Source organism: Serinus canaria, chromosome 5 (assembly GCF_022539315.1).
Source record: "Serinus canaria isolate serCan28SL12 chromosome 5, serCan2020, whole genome shotgun sequence".
Classification (NCBI taxonomy): Eukaryota; Metazoa; Chordata; class Aves; order Passeriformes; family Fringillidae; genus Serinus; species Serinus canaria.
Window position 1 is genome coordinate 6,832,915 of NC_066319.1, and position 18,760 is coordinate 6,851,674.

Below are 18,760 nucleotides of genomic sequence, written 5' to 3' on the forward strand. Positions count from 1 at the left end.
GTTGTAAATGAAAGGTTAAGCTTAAAGCTGGCAGACCCCAAACCAAAGCTTGCAGAACTTTAGGATTGTATTATTGACCAAAAAAAGGAGGAATCTGTGAAAAATGAATATTCTAAGAAATAAAAAATAAAAACCCACAACATTTTGGTGATGCACTGACTTAGTGCTACCTTTCCCTCCCTCACCATGAAATGCAGATGCCATAAATAACTGGAGTTCCTTGAAATGTTAATCCTAAAGCTTCTGCAAAACCACAGTACCTTTTTTTAAACCATATGAAAATGCAGATGGGTTCATGCTGTTTAAATAAATGTGAAATTAATAGTACAAATGAGCAAGCACTGACAGCGAGGGGAAAAGAGGCTGACACACAAAACAGTCACCATGAGCAGGGATACCTCAGAATGTGTTCTGAAGGGTTAGATTCTGGAAGCTCATGAGGGGGGTTTGGTGGATTTTCTGGGGTTTATGTTTTGGTTTATGATTGTGAAGTTTCTCTGGTTTAGCTTTTTTCAAAATAAACATGAATCAGTAAGTTGATTTTTAGAGTTCTCACAAAGGAAAAGAGCATGTTCATGTATATTGAGGTGGCATTTAAATTATCTGGGTATTTTCCACAAATTAGACCACACAACATAAAAAGATACAATGAACACTGTAACACTTTCAAGGGATTTGTTTATTTTTGGTTTACAAACAAAGGCACCCAATATTTCTGTTTATGTCTTATAAAAGCTCACAGATTTAGCATTTGTTTCCAAACATCTGTTCCTACAGCAGAGAAAAACATTACAGGAAAATATCATTTTTTTTCCTGGTCCCCAATTTAAATATCAGTAACAGTTCAGTGAATGTTGTTTCGGTCTGTTCCTCTTCCTGTTAATCAGCTGATACCCCTCCTGTAACTTGCTAGTCAAAACACTGAGTCTGCCTTTGTGGACCAAAATATAGTTCCAGTATATTTCTGACCAACATCCTTTATGTGCAACCACTGGTGTGAAGAACTGCAGGAGGACAGGGCTCCCATATGGAAAAGATCCAATAGTTCTGGGTAGAATTTCACAGACTGACTACAGGAAGTGACAAAACCAGCAGGAAAAAATGCAACATTGAATCTACTGTCAGTCCAATAGGATGACTGATGAATTGGTGTAAAAAACTAATAGGGCACAGAACAGTCTCCAAAGAAGGGGAAAAAATGGATTTCTAAATTGGCAAATGTTTAGTGTAGAGGTTAAATAAGCTTAGGCTTAAAGTAATCCCCCTTTGTTATTTATCCAAAAGACTAAATTTCTAAGCAGTGTCTTGGACCAGAAGTAATGGGTTCATTGGCTTCATAGTTCATCTCAGTGTTAACAAATCAACATTAGAAGTATCATGTTATAATGTTCATATAATATGTTTATAGTTAGAAACAACCAAAATTCCTAAGTGGATTGTTTCACAGAATAACTTTCAGAGTATGATGTAGTTATCTTTAGCAAACTTCAGCCACGTGCCAACATGGGACAAGCGGTGTCAGTGGACTGGAAGCCCCTCTGAATAAAGTCTAAAATTCAGGAATGCTTAAGCATACTTTCAGTTCTGGTGAGGTACTTGGGGAGGCAGCTAAAAATGTCATACACCTATGATATCTGTTAAAGTGTAACATCTCCAAGCACAGAAGCCTTAATTGATTTCAGCCACAGTCAGAGGTCTCTCACACGAGGTGTGGTCCTGGACCATTTAGGCTTTTCATCACTAGCTTTATATATACACCAGGAATTTAAAAAAGGAATTACAGCTTAACTACTTACTACAGAATATTTAGCTTCAACAAGGAAGCCATTATCTTTTCAAAATGAGATATACACCTGCAGGAAAGGTGTTCCCTTTAAAGTAAGAGTTTTTAGAAGAATAGCAAAATAAGTTCTTTACAAATTTAATTCAATAGGACAAAAAACTACCAAGGGCAAGTAAAATGTAGTTCTTGTGTAATTAAGTCATTATTTGCCTTTCCAGGCAGATTCAATAACAAATTCACCAGTACAAACTGATTTGAATGAACAAACACTGGGCAAGGGTGCAGGTCAGTGCATGAATTAGAGGAACACTACAGTGTTCTCAAATCTGTGCAACCAAAATTTAAAGGGATCTTCATGTATTGCCTTGGATTAAAGAAATAAGGATTCAATCTTTTCTTACAACTTTCCATTTTTACAAATGTCTTCCCTAATGAAACAGTAACATGCAGGAAAAAGCACAGATTTCTTCAGGTTTAAACCTAATAATTTAAGTTAAAAGATAGAAAGAAGAACTGTTAACATCTCTTCATTTTGGAGCAAGGTGCCTCTTACTCTGCTTGCCCAGTGAAATGAGGTTTTACTAGGACAGGGATGAGAAAGTGTGCTTGTGCATTGGTGTTGACCATGCATCAAATTTAACAGCTCAGAGATTTGGAAAAAAATATTAATTCTTGAAGTATTTGCTAACATTGCTTACAACTTAAAAACAGGTGTATCTCTTAATGAAAGTCTACAGCTTGTCCAGCTACTATTACCAGAAATATAAATAGCAACCAAGCATAATAAATTCCTTTTCATTCATTTACCCTTTGAAGTCAGAAGAAGTGCTGGCTCTGTGTTCTCAATTAAAAAAAAATCATTAAAAAGAAGACAGTCAATGACTTTATTTACCCCTCTCTAGGTAACACTTCCTTTTATCTGCTCAATGCGAGGATCAATTCTGCTTTCAGAGTAGCAAATTGTTCATGCCGTCACAAATGCAAGTTGGGCACAGCCAGGTTCAAGCATAGAACTGAATCACAAAGTGCATTCTGAAGACCAGATATATAAAAGGCCTTTCAGTAAATAAGGAAGGTTGGTTCATTTTTTAATTTCTTTTTTTCTTTAAAGCAAAGGAGGCACCATTGTTGCATCCCTACTTTGAGGGGAAGGGAAGAAGTGGCAAAACCTAAAGACAAATTACAAAAGTTCTCAATTATTTTATTTCAGGAGATCCAGTCATTTGTACACTTTTGCAACTTGCAAAACCCTTCGTAATTTAGAAGAATTTCAAATAAATAGGTCTACAGCAACTAGTATCTACTATGCCAATATTTATCTTGCTCAATGTGGAGTAAAACTTAAAAAGAAAAAAAAACAATGTTAAGGCAGTTTCCAATCAAACACGTTCCAAATTGCACAGTTATGTTGGTCAGTAGTCTAATATGTCTTCCCCAGGTCAAAGAGTTAAAGTTATCTAAATGCTTTTCTAAGCCAATTCAGTGTAGTACTTGCCCTTTTTATTTGCTCCTTTTCCAGGAAGATACACAGCTAAGTTACAAATACCATACTGCTTATTTCTCACTTCAATTAAAAATGAAATTATGCTTCACGAAATGTGAGATGACTACGTTACAGGGTTTGTGCAGTTAGACCACCATATGCATAGATGTCCTAATGCTAAATCCTCTTCCTCAGTATCTCATTGTGCTGGAGGCTCTGAAGTAGGAGAGGAACTTGTAACACAGACTAACCACGAAGTACCAGATGTTTCTTGCCATTTGTGACCTCGCGATGAAGATGCGCCAGATCAGGATCACGAGGATCGTGTTGAAGCCATAGCGAATGTTCCTTAACCTGGGGAGAAACAAAAGCAATCACTAAGGGCCAATGTACAAGGACTCTGAGGAAAAAAGAACACTTTAAAAATTAATTTCTGGTGTAGAATACAATTTTTTTATCTGTTGATCTCAAGATACATTACAAGTAATGACAGAAATTAACAACAAACAGAGAAGGCTTCTCACTGCTGAAAAACAGAATGAAAAACCAAGGAGCAGAGTCAGCCCTGTTGCTCACCACATGTACTTCTGATTTACAGCTGCTTGATGGAAACCTCCTGAAGCCAACATCATAGTGGTAACTTACCTATAGAAGGCTGCCAACCAAAAAATATTTAACACTCTGAACTTCCCTTTTCCCCACCATGTAGTTAAAACTTCTTAAATATGTAAAGCTCTACTGCCACTGATGACAATAACAAGAAAAAAAAAAAACAAAATACCTCACCCCATGATAAGAACTTACCAAATTTTCCAGATATTTCCACCCTCTTCACTGCAATTTCAAACTCCTTCCTTCTCAAGGAACTATATTTAAAGTGCAAGATAAACTAAGTGACCTTTTAGAGCAACTGTGCTTTTTAGCAATCTTCTCACGTGTAGAGATGGAAATATCAAGAAAAACGTCACTCAGAATTTGCTGAGATTTCTTAGAAACAGAGCAATCTCTTTGGCTCAGTAGATCATAACATACTGTAACTGTTAATTCTGGGAGCAACTCAAACAACAAATGCTTTAGAAAATGCTTCAGACCACTGGACTGGAACAGAAGAATTGTGGAGAACCTAAACAGTTGCTATTAAGAACAATACCATGACAAGGATGCACAGCATAGAAAATATAAAATTATACTTAAAAGAAAAAAAAAAAATGAGATTATACTTACTTATTTAAGTGTTTCCTAGCTGCAGGGAGGCCCGACATTTCTTCATTCAGCACGTATTTCTTCGTTCCCAGGCAGTAATTTTCCATATATTCTGCCCAGTGTAGTTGTCTAACATCAAAATTAAATGTCTGCATAAGAGAAAAGCTTTCACTGTTAGTTGCCTAAAAATTCACCTCTATATAACTTAAATGAAAATAAATGTCTTTATTCCAGATAAATCCAATTTGCCTTTGACACAAGAAGGTTATCCTATCCTTAATCCTAGAAACAGTCCAGATTTAGGTTCCATTTCTGATTCAACCACCAGCTCATGACAATCTCTTCCAAATCTCAATCACTTCAAGCCTTATTTTCCCTCCTCAGCAGTATTACTCTTCTCTCCACTTCTCAGTTTTCCCACTTCAACTGTCTGTAAGGAATTCCATTCTAAAAATAACTATTTCCTAGTATGTTATTTATTTTTAAGCAACAAAATTATTCTAATATGCTCTAAAATAAACACTGCTCTGTACCAAGTTCACTGTTTGGTAAGTGCAGGGTGCTGTTAGCTGTGCTGTAAGAGTTGGACAGTTATATTTTAAATACATTTCAAATACAGATTTAAATCTAAATGCCTTCTGCAGGAGACAAGATCACTATGATGAATTTGATAAACAAGTTTTTTACTGATGTATTACTTTCTTCATCTCAAGATTCTACAATAGCGTTGTTTAAATCCTAACAAAATGCATCAATTTGAAAATACTAACCATTCAAATTGTCGGGCATTTTGTTTTTCAAGTTTTTCCTGAACTCAAGTTGCTAGGAGGAGGCAAGAGGACAGGATGGGGTGGAAATACCATGCACACAAAAATCAGCAAAAGCTGTTTTATTTCCTACATTTAAACAGCTTATTTATGAATCTGGCAGCTTTTCTGGAATGTAACTACTGAACTGATTCTGGAAAACACTTCAGTAACAAAGACATCTCAAGAATGACAAAACTGTTCCAGATGCATAAGGGAATCTGAGCTTTTAGAACTGTAATTGGTTATTTTTATTCTGCTGAATACTAACCAATAAAGTCATAGCAGAAGGGAAGTTTAAATTCAACTGGGGCACCTGAGCCGTTGTTGGTGGATGAGGTAGGCAAAATTTGGAGTAAAGTTAAACCTGGGAAGAAACTTTTCCTTCTCCCTCAACAAACTATCATCCTTGTTTGACTTCTCCCTCCCCTTCTTCATCTCCTCTTGTACTGATGTAGCTTTTCACACAGCACTGGCACATCAGAAAGGATCTCCCAAGAACCTGCAGAGCTGAGCTCCTCCCAGGTCAGCTGCACATTACATCAGGTCCTTATTCTATCTTGAACTGCTGAGCTGCTGCCCCCCTCTCAGCCTCCATGGCCAAAGCACACAGCCACTTGCCTTTTTGTCTTCAGGGGTTAGCTGGTTCATCAGCATGGTCATGTTCTCAGTGTTCCAGGTCCAAGAATTGCTGGTAAAGTACTCTAAAAACATCATGGACTTATGAAGACGTGTTATTGTCTTCATCATCCTGCAATCCAAGGCATGGAGTAGACATGTTACAGGGGTAAAGGGTAGTTCAAACAAGTGAAATAGACAGTAACATTTTTTACCCTCCAACCGCCTACCCCGCCTCCAAAAATCCCATCTTGCTCGGTACCTAAAGCATATTACATCAATAGGATATTTCTGCATAGTATTGAAGTGAACTTTGTCTGTCCAATCTCTGCATAAACCAGAAATTGTCACAGTCCTTTTTTTCCTAATCCTGCTTCCCAGCAGAATTGTAAATTACCATTTTTTCTTTTTTATAAGGGGGAACAATATGTTGTCTTCTGCTGGTAACTCTTAGTTTGGGACAGGGAGATGGAACCCTTTTCCCTTCAGCACACTGGAATATTCAGCTGTACTCAAGAGTCTGACTTGACAGAAGTCTCAAATTGCACAGAGCAGAATGTCTGTGCAGGACCTCTCCTTAAACAAGGGAGGAAGTTGCCCTGATCTTCCTGCACATTGTGCAAGACCAGATCTCTGTAACAGAACAGAGGTTTTCATTATGGTTACTAAGAGATCAAGGCTTAAAACCACCAGCAGCAAAGGGCAGGAAAATATTTAAGGGCACAGACAGATCATAGCAGATCGTGTTCTATGCTACTTCAAAATATGCAGAAATACCTTCCATCATCCTTTATTATGCAGAGGAAGAAACTCTACAAAAATCATCACTTGGAATATAGAGAAATAATGTTATAAGGATCAATTTGGGCAAGTTTCTCTTGGATCATACCATCTGAAGTGGGCCAAAAAAATTAAAAAAGTATGAGTCATCCAGCCTCTCAGATGCAAAGCTTCCACATTTGTGACAAGAAAATTGCTTCAAGTGTCTCAGTGCTAGAGATGAACACTCAATTTTAATAAGTACTAACTAATACCACATGGCCAAATGCTACTAAATTCCTGCTTTGGGTTCTCAAGGTATTTCCATCTCACAGAAATGGAAAACTGCTTCCAATTTGATCCTTATAGCAGGACACAGATCATTTCAAGCACAGCGATAAGGGGAGAGGCAAAGAAAGCAGAACCCAGTACTAACAGGAAATGGATTTCTGAAGGTAAACTTTGCCAAGAAAGGTCACAGAAACAATAAAAACAAACATCTTTTTCTCTGAAAGCTGCAATGCATTTGAATCCATCTTGACGCACTCATACTCGTACAAGGGATATAGTACATTGCCCAAGAAACTCTTCTAAAGAAAATATTTTGCATTCCATTAGTGTCCCTTACTAGCAGCTGACATCTCAGTATCAAAAACATTAAAATTTCCTCTTTTTCTTCTCACAGAATGGAGCAACACAAACCACAGAAACTACTGAAAAATGCAATCTCTAAAGCACAAAAAGCATACAATTTTTATAAACCACATAGGAATATATCTACTAATTCAGAACTAACTTTAAATGTTAGACCAGCAGCTGATTTTATTACTAAGCACCTCTAGGAGCTTTCAAACACCTGCTTAGAGTTTCACCAGCTGGGCAAGGTGACACCAGTGAGGACTGAGTTGAACTGGAGCTCCTCTGATGCAGAAGTAATTGGGAATATAGACTCTGCATCCAAAACATATCCTGTACAACAACCAAGACTAAACTGAACCAAAAAAAAGTTTTGTCAAAAAATTAGGAAAATAACTCAAAATTTGGAAAGCAAAGATCTCCCTGGTCAGATAAGCCAAAAAGACCTCAGAGCTAAAACGCCTGGATAAAATTAGTGCCAAACAGCATTTAAGCCTTTTTGCAGAGCTCTGTCCACTGACAGTCTGAAGATTATTTAACCTGACTTGCCCTTTTGAACCTTCCCAGTCTGCGTCCTTATGCTAAGCTGGACAAGCAGCTGAATTTTAGAGTAGTTTGACTGCTACAGTTTAAAAACCTTGTGCCTCTGCAAAATACTAACTGAGCAAATGAATACCTGATTAGATAAGTGTATATTTTGAACTGGTTTCTGGACACTGACATTGGTTTTCATTCTTTTCTTAAAAAAAAAAAGGCCAAACTAAATTTAAACTAATGCAAAGACTCTGCTGGGATTCTTTTTCTCTCTGCTCATGGATATGACTTTAGAGCTTAACTAAGCTGATTACAGAAAAAAAAAGCTTAAAAGAGAGGTTTTTTTTCCCCCTCCCTCTCTCCAACTCAAATTGGATTTAGCAGCTGACCATGGAACCAGCTGATTCAACTCATCAAGGAAAAAAATTGCTTTTCTTTGTAGGGTTAGTTTCTTTCTCTACCAGCCCAAAAAAACTAATTCTCCACATTATCTCAGCTGCTCGATCAATGACAAAGTTGGGGGAAGTGGACCAAGTTTCTCTGTGACACTTTGCTGGTTTGCACTAAATCAACAGGAAACTACACTTCTCTTAGAGGGGAGGAAAAAGCAGCCTGGTGACATTGAGAGATGTCAGCAATGAGTGGCCTTTAGTGGACACTGGTGTAGCTCTGGCAGATTAAGCTGTAATGTCAATGGGACCATACTCCTTCTGCGAACAGCAACACACACACTCAAAACACAGCACGAAATCACACAATGGAACTTTATTCCTCAGGTTTTGAAGGTTAGTTATTCCAAAGACAGCCATTGGACACAAGTCATAAACACCAACACCAAACATAACCAGACAGTACAAGACCAAGCATTTCCTCACACCTTCTTCATCAGCTGAAGACAGAAAAAAGCCAGCCCTGCTGACCATCTCACAGACCTGAGCATTAGTGGCAGGCAGCCAGTCTGGGTGACTTGCACCCAGATTCAAGGTAGAATTTTGCCTCCTGCTTTTGCAGTCCTAACTTCCATCAAGACCAATCACATTACAACAGTTTGAGAAGCACATCACAGGAATTAAAAGTTTAAGCAAGTTAATTGAATTAAGTAAGGTGGGCTTGTTTCTATACCAGACAATTCAAAGTGACCTGGCTTAAGGCTATAACTGCAATTTGAACAAGTCTTACACACAACCTATTGTCTCCAGGTTAAAGCAGTCCTGATGCCAAATACAGACTGATCCCTCAGTGGATCTACAGGCTGCCAGTCTGCAGGTCTCTGCAGAAGCATTACAGACAATTACTTTTTTCTAAAGACTCCTCTAAAAAACACAGAACAAGCTTTTAGATTTGTCTTTGTTCAGATTTTCACCTGGCTGTAAATTTTGAACTGTAAGACACAATACTGAATTCTTATCTTTCCAGCAGCTCTGTGGTTGCTTTAAGCACACAATTTAAGCACTAAAAATGTATAAAAATGTATTGATCTATTTTACATGTTTATGCTTCTAATTAATTTCTGGTTTGTAAGACAGTAACTACATGAAAGGTGCTTCCAGTTTTAAGAAGCTTTAAATTGAAATGACAAGATGTAAAAGACCTAATTTCATATCTCCCTCCATATATCAGCCACACCTTTCCTTTACCTTTCTAAGAAGCAGTAACAGAAGAATTGCTGCAGAAATTTCTGAACTATAACTGTAAATATTTCATGTCAAATGCTATTTTCTCAGAGCAACCGGGAAGATCTGCTTGGTGTGCACTTTTAAAGGCTTTAACATTTCAAATATACCAAACTGCTTTTAAATAACACACAGTTCTGTCATGCTAAGCACTATGCAAAGTTACAAGAGCAAACTATGCCTTGTATTAAAGATAACTACACAACTAATAAGCTTTGCTATGCAACTAGGTATATATAGCAAGCTACCAACAACACTGCCTTTCAGTTTCAATGCTAAGTTTTATCACCACTAGTTACATAATTGCACGATGTTAGAGCATTATTTAGTATAAAATATTAAATCTTCATTAAGCCAGTCCTTTTTGTACATGTTCTTTCTATACAAATTTGGAAGAAATACTACATAGGATATTTCTTCCTTCCCTTTCCTTACCTTTTAATACTATCAGAGAATCTTTAAATTCAAGAACCTTCAACTAGATGCAAAAACAGCAAAAATATTTCCATTTTATCAAAAACATTGCTTCCACAAGTGAGGTGCAAAAAAATTACTTCCCATTGTAGAAAGATTACAACAGATAAATGCTTTGAAAATAGGAAGATTTTTTGGTTTAGTTTTTATTATTACTAACATAATCACTTAATTCTGAAGGATCATAGACCTGATCTATTTCTAGTTTCTTCCTTTTCTTCTACTTGATAAAAATTTTTAACTCAATTGTAGTACAATATCCTGAGGGTATGACAAGAGTGCAGTTAAATCTGTACAGTGATTTCATTACTTATTTTCTTGTAGAGACTTCAGTGTACCCAGCACAGAGAGGGCAAGCACCCACCCATGTAAAGGCAGGTTGGCAAAGTATTTGTATTTTCTTGAGCTCACTTTATTACATTTTTACTATGCTGTTGTTCTGCTAAATCACAGTGGAAAAGGTCACATTTTTAATTATGCCAGCCCTTCTTCACTCAGAACAGCATTATATTGAGTTTAAGAATATCCAGTAGTGTTTCCAAGTCTTTAGAAGTTTTTGAGTACATGCTACCTGGTAATTAACATTCTATCAAGTGACAGAATGACCACAGCAACAGCAGTACACCCCTCCAGCCCATCAGTTAAAGCAGCTTCAAAGTACTAGAAAAAATACTAGTAAAGTGCTTTACTAGAGTAAAGTACTTTACTAGTACTTTACTCTAGTAAAGTACTCTACTCTAGTACTTTACTAGAGTAGAGTACTTTCTAGTACTCTAGTAAAGTAGAGTACTAGAAAGTACTCTACTTTACTAGAGTAAAGATCTGTCTCAAAATTCTTGTATTATTAAACACTAGCTTGTTCCATTAGGATTTAACACTGCAAATCTTCCTTGTATCTAGGTGTTCATTTGCTTTTACTGCTTCTCTTGCAGGCTCCCATTTTAAAATGCTTTAAAAAAGGACAGAGGAACGCTGTCTAATGAAAGCTGCATTCCTGTAAATGGGTTCTGTAGCCAGTTTAAAAGCTGTGACTGAACCATAGCTCAGTGTAGTTTAATCTGCCATCTTCTCTCCAAACTGGAATCTTGTGCATCATAGGAAACCCATCCAATCACTGTTATAGTAAACTAAGTTGGAATATTCATAACAGTAAACATCTTTTTTATTCTGCAAAGTATTAATGCCACTGATTGTACCAGTAGTGATGAAAGTCCTAAATTCCATCTTTAGACATCAAGTAAGAACTCCGGGAAAAGCAAAAACAAGATTCAACATTCAATTCATATGTTAGAATATAAAATGGAGCTAAATGTTCTAAACTGCATGATTATTCACAGCCTCATTTTACTCCCACTGGTCAAATACTCAGCAGACCAGCTGCCTTTCAAAGCCTGACAAGATTCTGGCAGCACTCCTTCCCAGCCATGCGGAAGACAGGACGTTGGCATTTATAGCGTAACTATTTTAATAAGGGATGAAGTTTTCATATCTGTCAGGGAATTTCTATCAATTTTTATTAAAAACAACTTGAAAAATGCAAGACAACCTGGAAGCTACGATGTTTTATATACAATACCTTCTTTAGAGTTAAAAGTCTAAACTTTTTAATGTGGGAAGATTATTAATACAGGCACAGCTGACTGCCACTGCTCTAAGTATTACACTGTTGCAGCTGAGAGGTTTTCCCCTGCAAACCATTTACACAGCTCCTTTCTACTCATCCATGCTGTTACAGAGCTTTTACCCTCCTTCTAAGACAGACCTAGACTACAGGGCAACAAATGAATACCATTTGTGTCAATACACTCACCTCAGTGGAGGTTTTATAGTCTGAAGGCAAACGCTTGTGAAAATGTAACATAAGCAATGAGTTAAGGCCATGTGGCTTGGCAAATCTGACACAAATTGAAGTGGTACCTTATATACCCTTCTACATTATTTAGTTTAGCCTACTATTTTCACCGCTTTAGTTAGCCAAATACTAGCCTAAATATTATAAACTGAATGGAATGTTGACATGATACAAACCAACAGGCCAGGTCAATTTGTATCACCTACAGGAAAAATCTGCAATTAAAAGATCAGTCCCCCATTCCATTTTCAGTTTATAAAAGCAACAACAACTTTAACACAAGCCACCTCCTAGAGTTTAATGACTGACTAGGATTCTGATCCAAGACATCCCTTGGACAGCATTGTTAGGCCAGTCATTAAACTCTTCAAAATGCAGCCACTGGATTCTTATTGCTTAGTTAGTAAACCTAGATAGTGCCCAGACCATGTCTTCTCCACCACCTCACAGGCAAGATATTTTTAGCCCTGTCCCTCTTACCATGGTTTCCGACCTGTCAACATGAGCAAAACATCTAAGAAGAAAAACACTAAAAGGGTCTCTGCACACCGGCAGTAATACGAGAAGGGGTTGTAGGAGATCCTAAAGTCAAATGTTCCTGCTACTTTTTCTAATGGATATTTCCTGTAATTCTTACACATGCAGTCTTCTGTAGGAAAAAAAAAGGATCAACATATTTTTAGTATTTATTATCCAAGAACAAACATCACTTCTGTATCTTTTAATTCTCTTGACTACTCAAACCCCCAAACTATCCAACATCTATCTCATTTTTGCTAGAAAGTTCGATGTCACTTTGAATTCCAGGACCTGTTCTCAGGAAAAAAGGTTGAGTTTTAGTCACAAAACATTCAGGGAAAGAAAAAAATACCAAAAAAAATGAAAATCAATATACATCACAGTGCAAGCATAGCTTCGTTTAAAAGTCAGAGGAACAAACAAGGCAGAGCCAGTCACCATTACCTTGGGCTTCTTCCAGTAATCCTGAGGTAGGTATCATACAGGAATGCTGGGGCCTTATGGCTTACAGCAATCCAGTAATGATATAAAAGGTGATTGGAAGTTAGATTTACATTGGGCCGTCTGAAGGCCTGTTCGAGAGGGTTCCTCTTGAAAGTGGAAATTACATGGTATTCTGAGAAAGAAAAGTGGCACAACAGCTTCGATAATCACTATGTAAAATGTAATGCTTTTCAAAGTACATTACAGGGTACAGCATCAACAGCAGGGTCTTATTTAAATAACCACCCTATCTCTTCCACAATGCACCCAAATTAAAACAGTTACAAGCTTTTAATTTAAAATACCATTGAACTGGTTCTTATTATAATCAAGAGGTGGTTTATGCCTTCATCTTCGTATTTCACTGTAGTTCTCTCTTTCTGATCCCTGCCTTAGAAGTTGGTGGTTTCAAACACTGACAAAAATTTCAGTTTATAAAGCAAGTAAAGCTATTTAAATAGTCATCTATATTTCATGAAGAGGGTTATTCTGATCACTTGTGTAAAGAATTTTAGAACAGATTGAGGACTCCACAGTCATCTCAAGCTCTTTGAAATGACATTTTCAACCAATTTATCCAAATTTAGGCATTAAGAAAAAAGCAATTAGGGTGGGACTCCATGAGAAAGTCTTGATAACACCTGTAAATTCAGTACATAACAGATATTGCAGGATCAGGGTCTTTAAAAGTTATGTGGAAATTCACCTCTCCTTTAAATCTCCTCTAATAACTCTATGCTGTTGTTTATAGACAGCACTTAAATGCCTTGATTCAAACTGGGATATAAGTGAAGTCAGCAATTCTCCAAGTTCAATTGAAGCAATAATGTTTGCAACTACAAATCCACATAAAATGGGCAAAAGCAAGTAAAATAGATTTAAGTATGAGTTTAGCTGAAAGAAAAATATGATCTGAGTTTCAGAACTCAATTTCTAAGAAAACTGAAAACTAATAAATGGTTTTACTATGCAAACAGCTTGCATTGTACTTTATAACAAACTATTACAAAGCTGTTGGCCTGTGGGTTACATCTTAGTCACGATATCTTAGAGTTGAAAATAAGTAGCCATATTTCCTTAAAAGCTACTCTTCCCTGTACATGAATTGTTCAAGTGTCATGTAACAATCTGAATATTAAAAAAGCCACCTCAACCAACAATCAGATTAAGCCAAACAGAAAGAGCTACACAAGGGCAAAACTATTACCAGATCTCTCAATTATGCAGATGTACAAAACATTTAACTGTGGGCTGCTTATTCCTGTGTTTTTTCATATGTATTTATTGATGTTGACATTATACTCAGCATCACTACTGCTCCTCTGAGCAACACTTCTCTCCACACACTACCTACAGTCTGTGGATTAGGTCATGGCAGCAACAAACAGAAAAATAAGTTCTCCCATAGTTTAAGTTAATAATGCAATAAGAGTAACAAAGAAAAACACCAATAAGAACTAAATGAAATGGAGGTAATGCTGCAGGGGTGGGGTGGGGGGAGGGGGAAGACTTAACAGTGCAAGCTAATGAGATAGCACAGTTCACTGCAAAATTGAGAGGTATAGCTAAAATACCAGTTTCAAAAGTTAAAATGCATTATGGTTTACTGATTATAACCTGTTTGATTTTCTTTTTGTATTAAATCTAATGAGAAAAAAGAAATATGGCATACCAACTTCACTCCAGTGGAAAGGATTGGTGCCACCTGTTGTACAGTTATACACCATGACTTTCCTTGGTCTGGGGGATAAAAAAGATAAAAGAGCAAATTAGAAGAAAAAATGCTTTTTAAAGACACAAACAGAACAGATACCCAAAGTTATGCTTCCACTTTAAAAGCATCATTTATATAAAGCAGAAAGCATCAGTCTCATAGGTAGATTTTTTGCTTTAGCATCTTTCAGTATTTTTCTCCTTCTTTAGTTATATTTTTTTATTTTATTTCAGAGAAGGTATCACCTACACTACTACAGCTTGAATTGATTACAAACAAGACACAGGAGAGAATTTTCAGACATAGCTGAAATATATTTTCATCATATCAGTAGGTGATGTTTTGCTCTAGCATAACCAAGTTACCCTTTGAGAGACTAAGCTGTCAGAACCTTAGATTCCTTTGTCCTGGGGGAACAGCAGGACACTGATGAGGATTTCAATACAAGACTGGTTTACAAAATACACAATATCATTTCCAAATATTCAGTACTCTCTTTTGTCACTACTTATACCTATTAATTGCAGAATACCAGGCTGCAGCAAGTGTGGTATTGACAACAACATCTATTGGGACAAGATCTGCTAGCGCATCGTTGGAAGCTCTCATCGTTCGAAGAATTCCTTTTCCTGCCTTGAGGAACAAAACAACAACAAAGAGAGACAGAAGACCCATCAGTGAAACATATGAAGCTTTTTGGCCTTCCAAAAGGAGGGTGAAAATTAAGTATATTCATTACTTACAGCAATGAAGATACCACTAGGTCCATTGAAGTTATCAATCCAGCCCTATTAGGAAGAGGGAGAAGGAAAGGATTTGGTCAGAGCATTTAGAAGTCAGCAGCTTCAAGTGAAAAATCTGAGCAGTTTCTGCATGTGTAAGGGTGGAGTAAAAGGAGACCAAAGAGGAGAAAGATTTTTAATTCCATGTTGCTAAATAAAGTTTTTCCACAGCAAATTCTGATGATGTAACAAGTTCTATGACTCAGACAAGAGATCTACACATAGGACACCATGGTTATTCAGAGAGAGATGTTTATTTATTTCTTAGTGAATGAACTGCAATTGTCCATAAAAATACATTTATGTTCAAAGTATTCAAGTTTACAAGTATTTTTAGACTAGCAACTCAGGTGTTTTTCATTTTTCAACCAAAATACATTCTTGCTCAGCTTTGATGACAGTATTTAGACTCTATATACTGTTATCAGTCATCCAGAAGCAACCAAGACACAACTTCATGGTCCAAGAGATTTTTCTCTACAAAGTTCACAGGATAAAGAAGCTCCCAATGCGTACTACAGTCTACAGCAAGATGGTCAGGTGACAGCTCAGGGACTTACAGGAAAAGGCTCCTTCCAGCTGGCACCAATGATGGACGGCCTTACAATGGCAATGTTTAAATTTGCACTTTCCTGCTGCACCACGGATTCAGCTAAGGCTTTCGTGTATGTGTAGGTATTAGGCCTTTTGCCTAACAGTTTAGGAGTAATATCATTCACTAGGTCATCATCCATCCACCTAAAGAAACAAAACAAGAAATGTAAATTACAGCATGCTGCTTCACTGGGCAGGTGGGGTGTGAAATGGTGAAGTTACCATGACTATTTTTTTCTCATTTAAAGAAAAAGGGACACACACCTAAACAAGAACAAGTTTCTCAGAAAAATGAAGGATTGCATGTTCAGTGTCCACCAAAAGAAGCATACTGGCATTTATTTTTTGCTCTGGAATTCATTTGTAACACACCAACTACAGAGCAAGCACTACACCCATTTACAATAATCCAAATTCTGCCAACCAAGTTCTCAAAGATGGAGTGCAGACACAGCAAATTAGTCTTTGGAACATGGGCTCACTGCATTATGATCTACAAAGTGATATCACTGCAAGGGAGTCCCAGCTGCATTACCAGCATCCCCTCCACCTTTGTGGTGGTGAGCAATCATACACCACCCCTGAAGCAAGCTGGTCACAGTGTTTCTCCCTTTAAATTAGTCAAATCTTGCAATTTCATCTTGCTTCCCAGTTCCTATTAAAAACCTAATAACCTTCAGTCATAGCACACAAGTAAGATGTGCCTCTGCAACTATTGCTGCTTTGGTGATCTTCACTGCAAAACAGGACTTGAATTTATTTGCTTTGGTCTCTTAGTCACAGAAATGGAATTTATTGTTTTTCATCAATATCATGTTACAGACTCCTTTCATGGTATGAACAGGGTAGGAAGAGGGGTAGTGAAGGCTAGAGATCACTCTTTTATAACTTCACAAAAGCCTCCCCTCAGGAGTTCTAAAGTACACACAGCTGTCTTAGCCCCCACCAAACAGTTTAAGTTACATTTGTCTCTTCACAAGTCAGATATTCAAAAATATGACTGTTTTGCAATCCCTCATTTTCTAAGTGTATTTAAAGTCAATGTTATAAGAAAGGGCTGGCTCAATGTGCATTCTAGGTGGTAGCTCACTTGGTTTTAATGTTAGCATTCTTCCACCTAAAATAAGTTAAAGTAGGTATTTTAATTTGCAATTAGTTTTTTTCAGTTTCATACTTCTCTTCCAAGAGGTGATATTTTGTACAACAGGTAAGAATGAAGAGACTGATGCAGAGTTACATTACACTTATCCCACAGCGTCACCTGTTTCAGAGTTTGACAGCTACTAAATAAGACCTCAGGACGGTTAATATACACCAAAAAAATACCAAATTAGTCATTTTTCCAATCCATAATGCCCAATCCAAGACTTAAAGCTACAGAAAACAGATTTTTAATGTCTGGGCTCTCAGCATACCTAACAGAACCACTTCTACAATAAGTAATATCATTTGAGCATCTCAGTCTCCTCTTGCAATGGCATTTAGGTGGATGTAGTAGAGTCAGCTACTCAAGGCACCTCAGTTTTATCTTTTCCTTCACAAAGCTGGTACCAGCACAAGTTATCAGCATCTCCTGATTCAGCCAATCATACAGATGAAAGACTGGCATTCTCAGCACAGAGGGGGCACCACGAGTAGATGTAAGCATCCCTCTCCTTCAGTACCCCCCCACACCCAGCTCAGCTTAAAGAAACCATAAACCTTAACTCATGTCCCTTACAGAGAAGGGGAGTGTCAGACATTCTGTCAGACCTATGGGACAGCATAAGATGAAGAGTTATCTTTACAGCTCCTAACCATTTTTTGATACTTCAATAGCAGGAAGAAAAAGGATACAGATTATCCAAGTAAATTCATAAAACATAACACATACTCAAGGGAATCTATCAGTTTCTTGGGATCCACAGGAGGTGGGTACACGACTTCCTCGATCTGTTTCCGATTGCAATACGCATAGGCGGTGGAAACATGCGTGAACACCTCCAGATTCTTCATTTGCTGTGCCAAGGACAGGAGCTGTTGTGTGGCAACCACATTTAACTGCACAGCATCTCTATTGATTCAACAGAAATGTCATTAGTAGAAAGCAAGACAAAAACAAGCAAAAAGAAATTCATTCCTAAATGCCTCAGTGCTGGGTATATAAAGTATCCTTGAATATTTTCCAACCAACCCCAAAAAAGCAGCATCGAGACTGCCCTAATTTTCTGCTTAGAATAATATACCACTGTCCTAATCTAGAACACCTCTCAATGATCAGAATAATGCTCCTTGTACCCTTTTCTACCAGCATCCTTTGATTTCCTCAATCTAACTCCCAATTGTACATTTTCCATAAAACAAACAAAATAATGCAACAACACCAAGCTTACACAAGATGCACCTCTGAACTTCCAAGTTCAAGTTGAGAAAGGTCGACAGCTTGGAGGCTTAGTGGGACAGTAAGTTGGAGACTGTCATCTTCTTGTAAGATAGCAAAAGGCTCCATACAGGATGGAAGGAAGGGGTAGAAAAAGGCAAACTACCAAGAACCACACCTCCACTCCAGCTCCACTGCTGCTCATTCCTATGTTTAAGGACACTACAGCAGAGTAGGTGTATCTCTACAGCTCCCAGCAGATAACAGCTTGCTGACCAACTCCTATGATTATTTTATAGTTTACATCTTCTCTCCAGCCTACAGACTTGCTGTGGGCACCAGCTTCCTTGTACACAGTGTACTATCAAGTTTCAAGAGTACAGCCAAGCAACACTTCAAAGTCTTTGTAACAAAAGTGTTACATGAACAACAACAAAATCGGTGCTCCCCCAAAAAATCACTAAGTTCCAGAATGCTTTATCTCACAT

At 37.4% G+C, this 18,760-nt stretch overlaps 1 protein-coding gene across 4 annotated transcripts in view; it reads right to left on the reverse strand.

Annotated features, from left to right (window-relative positions):
- Nucleotides 1–661: 661 nt before the first annotated feature.
- Nucleotides 662–18,760, reverse strand: part of FAR1 (fatty acyl-CoA reductase 1) — a 34,240-nt gene continuing 16,141 nt past the window's right edge. For 3 of the 4 annotated variants that reach the window (XM_009097065.4, XM_030239852.2, XM_050974891.1), the window contains exons 4-12: nucleotides 17,787–17,966; nucleotides 15,880–16,057; nucleotides 15,281–15,325; nucleotides 15,052–15,170; nucleotides 14,496–14,563; nucleotides 12,785–12,956; nucleotides 5,897–6,026; nucleotides 4,491–4,618; nucleotides 662–3,620 (exon numbers count right to left, since the gene is read on the reverse strand). In XM_009097065.4, coding sequence (XP_009095313.1) covers nucleotides 3,458–3,620; nucleotides 4,491–4,618; nucleotides 5,897–6,026; nucleotides 12,785–12,956; nucleotides 14,496–14,563; nucleotides 15,052–15,170; nucleotides 15,281–15,325; nucleotides 15,880–16,057; nucleotides 17,787–17,966 — 1,183 coding nt within the window. In that variant the 3' untranslated portion in view covers nucleotides 662–3,457. Of the gene's footprint in view, nucleotides 3,621–4,490; nucleotides 4,619–5,896; nucleotides 6,027–12,301; nucleotides 12,471–12,784; nucleotides 12,957–14,495; nucleotides 14,564–15,051; nucleotides 15,171–15,280; nucleotides 15,326–15,879; nucleotides 16,058–17,786; nucleotides 17,967–18,760 lie in introns of all 4 variants that reach the window. The other variant, XM_050974892.1, reaches the window with a different exon arrangement.